General features: G+C 40.6%; 1 protein-coding gene across 2 annotated transcripts in view; it reads left to right on the forward strand.

Annotated features, from left to right (window-relative positions):
• Nucleotides 1-262: 262 nt before the first annotated feature.
• The window catches only part of tec (tec protein tyrosine kinase), a gene marked incomplete at its 3' end in the record, with an annotated part of 24,544 nt that continues 13,597 nt past the window's right edge, over nt 263-11,209 (forward strand). Inside the window, 4 exon segments of one of the 2 annotated variants that reach the window (XM_014027892.1) lie at nt 263-376; nt 5,997-6,193; nt 8,796-8,900; nt 8,970-9,051. In XM_014027892.1, the coding sequence (XP_013883346.1) occupies nt 6,056-6,193; nt 8,796-8,900; nt 8,970-9,051 (325 nt within the window). 2 annotated transcript variants of the gene reach the window in all.

Raw genomic sequence — 11,209 nt, forward strand, 5'->3', positions numbered from 1 at the left:
TCTCTCCCTCTCTCTCAGTCTCTCTCTCTCTCTCAGTCTCTCTCTCCCTCTCTCTCAGTCTCTCTCCCTCTCTCTCAGTCTCTCTCTCTCTCTCAGTCTCTCTCTCCCTCTCTCTCTCTGTCCTTCTCTCTCTCTGTCCTTCTCTCTCTCTCTGTCCTTCTCTCTCTCTCTCAGTCTCTCTCTCTCTCAGTCTCTCTCTCTCTCTCTCCGTCTCAGTCTCTCTCTCTCTCCGTCTCTCTCTCTCCGTCTCAGTCTCTCTCTCCCTCTCTCTCTCTCTCTCTCTCTCATGTGCGCGCGCCTCCTCCCTTCATTTCCTCCTCAGCTCTCAGTCGGTCTGATGCGGAGAAACTAGAAATCATGAAAATGACGCTCGAAGGTAAGAAGTAAAAACTTTCTGCTCTGCGGACGTTTGACCTGAAATTGTTGCGCAAAACGCGCAGAAGAACGAGTCTGACTGCCGAACCGAACCGAACCGAACCTCCGGCCGAACCGAGACTTTAGAAACAAAAATCAGATTGGTTGTTTTTAACTCTTCAGATGTAAAGAAACTCCGTGTCTGTCCTGAAACCAAACAAACATGGAGTTTATTCAGAGTGAAGAAGAGTGAATTGGTTCTGTTGACCTGAACACCTGAGGAAAGGTGACAAGCTGCGCTCGTGTTGCGTTCAAGAGCTGTCGGGAAAAAAAAGGCAAATCTCATTCAAGCGCTCGTATCGGTTTGTCTGTTAGTAAAATATCTCCTGAACCACGGGTCGTATTCTGATGAAACCTTCAGGGTGTGGTCTCTGGATGAACTACAGCTGATCTGCTAAACATCTGACAGATTGTGAGAGGTTTCACCAGTTCACACTTTGGTTTTCCTGTTTGCTTTATCTTTTTTCCAACTAATTTCATCACAGCTTCAGCTACTTTAAACATTCATACTGCACAATGTTTGGCTCGTGTAGGACTTTACAGCTAGGATTTTTGTTTTTTGTAACATTATACTTTTTTGAAATATTTTGCATTATTTATGACAGCTACGGAAGCTGAGAGCGGACATTTTTTGTATTTATACAATATACAAAGCTTTGTTATCTTGACAAAACCACATTTATGAATTGTAAAAAATATATATGCTGGAAAATCTCCACTCAGCTTCTGTACAGAGCTCTCTAAAACTTTGCATTTTTAAATCTATCCGCATGTTTGCCCCTTTTTTAGTTTTTAGCTACTGTTTTTTAATTAAAATCATGACCTAAAAGATAAGTTTTAGTTTTATATAATCAGACAAATTTTGACTTTCATAAATGTTTTGCCAATGTTTGTATTTAGCTACCTTTCTGATCACTCTAGCTTTCAGCTACTGTTTTGCTAAAGTTACCTTAAGTCAATGTTTAGCTACTGTTCTTATAATATCAGCTTACAGCTACTGCTTTACTGTTTTGTTTGTTAGCTCAAGTGTTTTGCTACAGTTAAGTTGGTTTTAGCTTCCATCTGTAGCTTGCTACAGCGTGTAACTTGTCAGACCTCTGAAGGTTTTGTTTAGATTCGTGAGACTTCTGAAGGTTTTTTTGGACTTGTCCGCAGACTTGGATATGTTTATTTGCACTTGTCAGACATCTGAAGTTTTTTTTTGGGACTTGTCAGACCTCTAAAGGTTTTGTTTGGACTTGTCAGACCTCTAAAGGTTTTGTTTTGACTTGTCAGACATCCGAAGGTTTTGTTTGGACTCATCCTCTGACTTGGAGATGTTTACTTGGACTCGTCAGACATTTGAAGTTTTTTGGGGGGACTCGTCAGACCTCTGAAGGTTTTTTTTGGACTCGTCAGACCTCTGAAGATTTTATCTGGACTCGTCAGACATCTGAAGGTTTTATTTGGACTTGTGAGACATCTGAAGGTTTTATTTGGACTTGTGAGACATCTGAAGGTTTTATTTGGACTTGTGAGACAGCTGAAGATTTTGTTTAGACTTGTCAGACCTCTGAAGGTTTTATTTGGACTCGTCAGACATCTGAAGGTTTTATTTGGACTCGTCAGACCTCTGAAGGATTCTTTCTGTCTCTGATCAACACGTGACTCCAGAGCTGAACCGGTTTATTGAACTTCTCAGCAGCTGATCCAGGTTTATGGTTTCAGTTAAGAACTGGTCCCACCTGTTTCTGATTCAGTTTTTGTTTCCGTCACATTGAGTCACAATAATATAAAATAATCAAGTTGATTTAATAATATAAATTTAATATTTTAAAGTTGACCATGCAGTCGTTGGGTTTTATTGTTTTAACCTTTATTTAACAAGTCAGATCACAGATCTTTTATAAAGGAGGCCTGGGACTGAAAGCAAACTATTGAACACATTTTTGGTCTGTGGGGGAAACCAGAGTACCCAGAGAGAACCAACAGAAGCATAAGAACACGCTAACTCCACACACCTCCACCTGTGAGCCTGCAGCTGAACTTCAGCCTCTTATTTTTTTAAGATTTTTCTCCAGTAAACGACCGACACGCCTCTTAAAGAAGCTTCTTCTGTTCTGAAAAGTTGCTAATAAAGTTTAGTTGCTCTCTAGAGTTGCTCTCTGTATGGAACTGGTTTTGGTCCAGTAAAGCAAGAACTGACCTGAAAACCTACAGGATCCAACAAGCAAAACCTCAGCCAAGGAGGTTCTATAGAACAAGTGGAGTGGTCAGAAACCACTTGACCGTGTGATCGGCTGGTGAAGCTAACGGCTAACGCTAAATGGGTAAAACTCTGGATTTCCCATTACTGTACATGTTGACAACAGAGCAGAGAAAAAGACTGACGATGTAGAAATCATTAAAACTATTAATAATAATATTAATCCTATTATTATTAATATTTTACAGTTTATATAATCTATCTAATGTTGTAAATATTGTCAGAAAAGCTGTTTGTGTTATGGATTTATTAACAGAAGATAAACAGGAAAACGTCTCATTTCACAACACAAGTCAGCAGATTTGATCTTATTTAGCTCAATGTGATCTGAGCAGAACATAATGTAACAGTTTAAAATTAAAATAATCTTATAAAGTCCATGTAATCACTGTTATTTATTAAACTGGTTAGCAGATATTAGCTTGTGGAGCATATATACAGAGTTTAGCTCTGTTGAATCATGCTACAATTTAACACAAACTATTAAATATTACTTTGTCCTCTGATTAATATTTAGACCTACAGAGTGTAAAATAATATTATAAATATGAGTATTTTTAGGTTTCTGTTGGAGAAACCTGAACTGTTAAGAAGATGTTAGTTAATAGAGACAAGTTTCATCCTATAACCAGAGAACATTTTCTAACTGTTGACTGATAAATATAAATATTATTATTTTTTATGACAGTAAGAAGAAATAATAAATATATTTTATTACAGCTGAAGCATTTTTAACTAGCTAAAGTCTAAGTTACAGGCTGACTTCAGGTCTGGTTTAGATCATGGTTATTTATAAATTATTTTAATTTCATTCAACAATCATGTAAAACAGCAGATTTATACCAGAAAAATATATAATTATTATTTTATTGTAAAAACAGGACAGATAATCTGTGAAACAGATCCAGTTCAGCTGCTGTTTATAGTTTCTATGGAGGCTGTGAGCTGTTGGCCTGTTTGGTCTGTTTCTGCTCCTCCATGCTGTCACAGACACTACCAGTGAACGGGATGGGCGGGCCTCAGTCTAGTGATCTTATTCAAGTCTATGACCTCGGCTCAGGTTTTTATTGGGTCTCCTGGACTTTGGACTTGCAAAGAAATCTGAGCCGAAGCCCAGAATCAGTTTGTTTTATTACATTTATATGTCCCGTACTTACCTGTAACTTCTTCACTATGTTTACAGTTGTGTATTTTAAAATGTTTGTAGATTATGACAGATGCACTGGAAAAGTTTTAGATTTTGTCTGAAATATTCTCAGTGAGGCAGATTTATGACCTGATTATTGGTGGTTTCATTCCACAACCACATCACAAACCTTTACGCTATAAAACACAAACGGCATCAATATTTATTAGTTTAATGTTTAAAAAACACTTTATTTCCCCTCCTAATGAAGATTGTTGCTGCCTTTCTGGTTCTTTTCCTTTCTTACAACACTCGATGACGTGCAGCATGAAGCAGACTAATCTGTTGTTGGACTCTTGGCTTTCAGAACTCTCTGTTTTAAACTGGTTTAAAAGTTAGACCAAAGACCTGAACACACAAGACCAGCTGAGTCCCTATACATATTGTTTTGTTCACAAATGAGGGAAGAATGAAACATAAGGAAAGGAGGGCGCATTTGTGGGCCGCAAATGGATGAGTCTTCAAATCTGGACTGCCTTCGGGGAAGCATAGTGACTGGTAATCGGCCAACAAAATTAGTCCTTCAAAGAATGCAACCCCTGAATTTGGACACATTGGGCCTCATGCAAGAACATGTTCATATTCTTATCCTAAATTTGTCTTACTTTTGTTCGTACAAAGGGTTCGTACGAACACGTCAGATTCAACAAACTCTTCTATCTTCAGGAAAAGTGTGTAAATGAGCAGCGTAAACATGATGAATGTGTATCAGGTGCTCGTGCACAGAGAGAGGTAACTTACATAATTACCACCCCAAAAACACCATATAAGGATATATGTTTCCTGTCCCACATACCAGGAAGTGTCCATTCATGAATGACATCGCAAAGTAAGAAAGAAGAACTTTACGAGTTCGGAGACTGAAGTCCTGCTGTCAGAGATCCACAAAAAAAAGTCATTTTTAGCAGCATCAGCTGTGGAATTAAAGGATCTGCTTTAAAGCTGATGAATGAAATGACGACTGCTGTTAATGTTGTGTCTCCTGTGGGTCGTACCAGTCACAGAAATAAAAATCCAAATCATATTTATCTCTCTCTAGTCCTGCTCCGGTTTTTCTTTGATCAAATATTTTTAATTTCAGTGTAAACAACTGTGTTACATAGTGTTCGTTTATTCAGAGGAAGAGCGGTCGCATGCCTTTTATGTTAATTAAAAAACATAAAAGATGTGGAAGAGGATGGATGGTTGGTTGGTTGGTACAATGGATGGAGAGATGGATGGTTTGCTAGTTGGATGGACGGACGGATGGATGGATGGTTGGTTAGTTGGTACAATGGATAGACGGATAGAAGAATGGATGGATTGATGGTTGGTTGGTTGATTTGTATAATGGATGGATGGATGGATGGATGGTCGGTTCTTTGGTACAATGGATGAACGTTCAGTCGTTTGCATGGATGGATGGATGAACAGATGGATGTAACAATAGATAGATGGATGGTTGGTTGGTTGATGGATGGATGGTTAGTTGATACAATAGATGAACTGACGGATGGTCGGTCGATAGCATGGATGGATGGATGGATGGATGGATGAACAGATGGATGGAATAGATAGATGGATTGTTGGTTAGTTGGTACAATGGATGGACAAGCTAATACCAACACATGCTAATGGCTTTTTTTCTATTCTGGATCTTTTTAGTTTTTGAAGATTTCCTCATGCCATAATTTCAGGAAATGCCTTCATCTACAACATAAATGACCAAATGACCCAATATGGTGCTCAATGTTGCAGAATAAATGCAACAAAATAAAGCTTTATTTTTAGAAACTCTGTCAGAATGAGAGCCAAGTTGATATTCTGAAGTAAAGATCATTTCCTCAGAAGCAGCGAAGGATGTGAAAACAGATTCTCGTTCAGAAACTAAAACAAACCTCAGAGTTCTTGTTGCTTTTTGAGCGACTGATGGACAGATAGACATGATATTTATACTTCTGCCAAAACTCTGTTTTTAATACTTCCTGTTTTCAGCAACACAAACACAAATCTAAACCATTTACTGCATCTATTAAATTCTTCAATGTTTTATTTAGAGGCTGGTGAAAATGTTTTAACCTGTGTTTTTGTCTTTAATTCATTGGGTAAAAAAACAGGAAATGCTTAAAATACAAGACACAATAAAATAAAGATAGTTTTTTGTCCTAACAGCTGGGCTCCATCCCACATACAGCGATGACCAGTAGGACGAGGCTGTGGGCGGAGCCAGAATGAACACTGAGGTTCTATTGGAGGAGACCCTCATCAAGCGTTCACAGCAGAAGAAAAGGACGTCGCCGCTGAACTACAAAGAAAGACTGTTTGTCCTCACAAAGACCCACCTGACGTACTATGATGGAAAACCAGAGGTCAGTTTTATGTTTGTTTTTTCAAATAAATATTGAACAATAATAAACAAAACAATGTTGGCATCCGCAGGAAATACTTTATATACAAACAGGCAGAGAAGGGCGTATGGAGCAGGTGGAAGGGAGCCTGGAGAGGTGGAAGTTAAAGTCCCAGAACAGCTTTGGTTTTCTAAAGGCTATCCCAGGATCTGTTTGAAGACTTTGGTGCAGCTTTAATTTCTGTAAAGTTGGACTTTGATCTCATTGAAATTTAGTTACAATTTCCCCCTGGGGATAATTAAAGTATTCTGATTCTGAGTTTCTGTAAAACTATTAGCAGTGGTGTGCAGGGTTCTGCTAAACAGCTAACAGTGGAACAAATTTGTTGTTTTGCAAATTAGCTGTTTTTGCTAACGTTGAAAACAGTGAAGCAGTTACCTTTTGCTAAATTAGGTTTTGTCCTCTTTAAATCTGCTAACAGCTAACTAGCACAGTTATAAATACATATAGACTAGTGGTGGACATGGGTCCACTGATCAGCTATTAAGCTAACAGCTAATAGCGGAACAAGTTTTTCTTTTAGCAGTATAGTTTTTTCACTTTGAAAACTATTAGTGGACAAGATTTCAATAAATTAGGTTCTGCCCACTTTGATTCTGCTAACAGCTAACTGACATGCTAACATCAACATGTTTGTGTCAGTTCCACCAGTCCTATCCTAACCTGGAAGGAGACAAAGATGTGTGACGTAGACTGATGCTGCGTTCCAATTGTATCGGACTGACGTCTGTTCCGAGCTGATAGTGTTTCAGTTTCAAACATCGGAAAAAGCGTTTCTACATTTTGCTCTGCAACAATAAAACGTACAATAATAGTGCTCTACAAGGTATTTTGAGTGTACAAAGAGTGTTAAAACATATATTTTAACTATCACTATAAAGCAATACAAGAACGTCTGACGTAATGTAAAATAAACAACACAGAAGCCGCGTTTGTTTACATGCAAGACTAGTAGCATTAGCGGTTAGCTCAGACAAGCATGCTAGTACGCTACATACATTAAACAAATATAAAAAGGGAAAATAAACAAATAAATTACACTGTTTTTTATTCTGCCTCCTCTCTTCTTACTTTCTGTCTGTTAAATAATGGGGATGGTACTTGTGTACATATGATTACAGCTCCACATTAGCCGTTAGCTTAGAGAAACATGCGCGCAGCAGCCATGTTGAAATGATGACGTAACGCATGCTCGGGCTGCTCGAGTATGGTTTGGATGCGCTAACCTCTCGACTCGAAACTACGACTTCAGGGGGCGTTCCAGTTGAAAAATAGAACTCGGAGGCTCGAAGCTACGACCTCCAAGGACAACTGGAACACAGCATGAGTGACAGTCTTCTTAGCTTTAGCAATTAGCTGTTAGTGTTAGCTTTCGCTGTATTGTTTGCTTGTTTAGCGGTTTAGCGTTAGCAAAGTTAGATTTTTTTTTTAGTTAGCAGATTATGAGTTAGCAAAGCTAACATTTTTGTTAGCTGTGGCGGCCATCTTGATTTGAAAACACTAAATTTTAGCATAGTATCTATGAAACTGGATAAACTTCAGGCATTTTGGCGGCTATCTTGGACTGGGTTGACTCTGAATGTGAATGAATTGTAGACGCTCATTGAGTGATTAGTCCCTGAAAGTTTGATTAAACTCCTTTTGATGGTGTAGGACAAGGCTAATCAACTTGTGGCCCGCGATTGAGCAGTTTGGCCCGCCAATTTGTTCATTCATCTCTTAAGCCCAAACCGCCAGTTTTCTACTTTAATTAATATAAGCTTTTTTTGTTAAACATAGACTTGTTTGATATCTACAGAAATGTCAGAATCTTTACTAGAAGCTGGTAAAAACCATTTCTTTGAACATCCAAGACAGTTAAAACCAAAATCAGTTGAAGATAAAACTATGAAAGTGAAAATAAAATTGGTTTAAAAATTTGGCAAGTCTGAGATGTCAAAATAATATTTGTGGTAAATAAGAAGCACCATGTGGTTTTTTTTTTTTTGTTTTTGTTGTTTTAATATCACTACTTTTATTACACAGAGTTCTGTATTTTATTCATGTTTAAATACAGCAAAATCAACTATTTCAAAGGTAACAGATCTTTGTAATACTTGGTTTATTTACCTAATAAATTTAATTGCTGGATGTTCGGCCCCTCAGCTGTTGACCTGCAGTAAATGTGGCCCCCGGAGCAATTTAGTTGAATAGACCTGGTGTAGGACATAATGGCAGGGTTTTAAAAACATGATTTGCAGATGACTCTCCGCTACTACCACACCATATTTTAGGTCAATATTTGAAACAGTGACTAAATTACAGTCATCACTTGGCCGTGGCAGCCTTGTTGAATCCGATGGACTCTTGTTGTTAATCGGCTGGAGGAACCAGGCAACATTCATTATCGTTCAGTCGGTTTGAAAAACTCGAGGCCTTATTTAAAGACGAAGTCACGCCGCCTCAGAGTGATGACCCGATCCATGCTGGGGAAATGACAGCTCCATCTGAGGGAGCTGCAGATCAAACGCAGCTCAAAAGTCACCCGTGGCAGCTTAAACTGACGCACCTTTTCCACCGACAGAGGAAGTTCAAGAAGGACTCGATAGACGTGAGCCGCATCAAATGTGTGGAGATCGTCAAGAGCTGCGGCGTGCCCATCCCCTGCCAGAACAAATACCCCTTTCAGGTAAAAACATGACGTAAAGACGACGCCAGGTGCACTGCAGGGAGTTGATCATGTTTCTGTTGTGTTCAGGTGGTGCACGATAACAACATCCTGTACGTCTTCGCTCCGAACCTGAACAGCAGGAGCCTCTGGGTCCAGAGCCTGAAAGATGGTGAGTCCTTGTTCTGGTCTTGAGTTTAGAACTCTAAACAAAGACAGAATGTTTTATTAAATTAACACCTGTAGGGGTCACCTCGAGTGAAGAAAATCTGCAATCAACCAGGTCTTCTATGAAACCTTAGCTGAAAAACACTTATGGTGCGTTCACACCGAACGCGATTTCAGCGTCAGGAGCAGCAGGTTTACATACAAAGTCTATGGTGGACGCGCTTCAAGCAACGTCGGGAAGTTCTGCGGCGCCTCAAGCGCGATTAGAGCAGCGCGATTTGGACGATTTGGACGATCTGAGCGTCGAACGCTCAGATCGTCCAAATCGTTCAAATCGCTGAAGTTAGAAAATCTGAACTTTTGCAGCTCGACGCGCAGCGTCAACCAATCAGAGAGACTCCACTGTGTGACGTAGTGACATATTTCCCGACGGGACAGTTTACTGAATGATGTCCACTAACCTGAAACAGACAGAGCTCCTGCTCTTTAGCTGAAATGAGTGCTGCAGTCGTGTCCTGATCCGCAGCAATGCGTGGCAGCGACTCATCAGACTGAAAAAAATAGTCCTGAAAACGAGCTGTGAGCCTCTTCTCTGAATTATCTGGTGAATTAATTATGAATTAATTATCTGATGAACGTGACACGTTCTGGCTGTCTGTAAATAAAGCAAAGCCACTTCCTCGTCCGACATTAAACAGCCCCACAGAGGAGGGAGGGGCGGGGCGGCTGTCGCCGTGCAGCGCAGCTGTCCTGCGTCTGACCTCAAAGTGCACAAGCTTCAAACTTCAGCGTTGGCTGCGATTTTGACGCTGAAATCGCGTTCGGTGTGAACGCACCATTAGGCCTACAACTGGCGAAAAAATCTTTTCGTTTCCCAACAGACCCTAACAGCAAACAGGTTCTGACTGCAACAGGAGTCATTAACCTGAAACTGATCTGGAACCTACGCGAACTGGTCCATCCGATCCTCGTGGTCCCAAACCTTCCACATTCGGTCTACATAGGTTCTGACATTTTGGTGAGACTAGGTGTCCAAGTGGACACCATCAATAATGTACAGTGGTCCCTGAAAACAACCCCAAAAGAACTTCCTGTGCTAGACACAGTTAACCTAAAGGCTGGACAGACCATTCCTGAGGTCTGCCAAGTCGCCAACAACCAACTTACCACAGTCCCTCCTCAAGCAACAAACATTTTGGTGCGAATCCACATCCTAGCTGGTCAAGCTATTGACCACAAACAGGCTTTCTTTCAACCATCTCCTAGGTTCTTCAACCTAGGACTCTCCCTCAAGGCCACAACACAGGTGAGCCTCGACTCCAGGACTTCTCTCGCTGTGTGCAACACAAACACAGAAGAGATAGTGATCCCTAAAAACACGCCACTAGGATGGTTAATCAGCACCGATTTTGATGACTTTGAACTGAGCGTTCTATTTCTGGGAGAAATTCCTGAGAATTTAATTCCAGATCACCACACTGAGCCGGTCTTGTTCACAAAACCAACACAGGCCATAACCATCTTCTCAGCCACCGATTTTGACCATGACACAGTCAGAAGGATCGATCTTGACCAGGAAGACAGCTCAGTGCCTCAAACCTACAGCGTCCTACCTGTTAAGCAGGCCGGACGACATGGAGGGGGATCCACTGGAGCTCCCTACAGAACAAGACCCCTCCTCAATTCCTTCACAGATTGAACAGGTGGTCACCCAAGCCGACGCCCTAACAACTGATGAAGAAAGAGACAAACTTCGCAAAGTTCTCCTAAAGTATGAGAAGTCATTCTCAACTGACTCATTGGACTGTGGACTGACCTCACTCCATACAGTACGCATCCCAACCCCACCAAATTCTCCACCAACATTTGTCAGACAATACAAAATCCCATTGGCAGCGCATCAGCCTGTCCAAGAAATCATTGATAACCTTTTGGAAAAAGGTATTATCAGACCGTGCAACAGCACTTACTCTGTACCTTTATGGCCAGTTTTGAAACCAAATGGGAAGTGGAGCCGTAGACGGCACCCCATGGTCCTTTGACCCCTCCTGGCTAATTTATGGCCAGTTTTGAAACCAAACGGGAAGTGGAGCCGTAGACGGCACCCCATGGTCCTTTGACCCCTCCTGGCTAATCAAAGCTCAAACAACTCGGCCCACTGT

The sequence above is a fragment of the Austrofundulus limnaeus genome, unplaced genomic scaffold (genome assembly GCF_001266775.1).
Source record: "Austrofundulus limnaeus strain Quisiro unplaced genomic scaffold, Austrofundulus_limnaeus-1.0 Scaffold694, whole genome shotgun sequence".
Classification (NCBI taxonomy): Eukaryota; Metazoa; Chordata; class Actinopteri; order Cyprinodontiformes; family Rivulidae; genus Austrofundulus; species Austrofundulus limnaeus.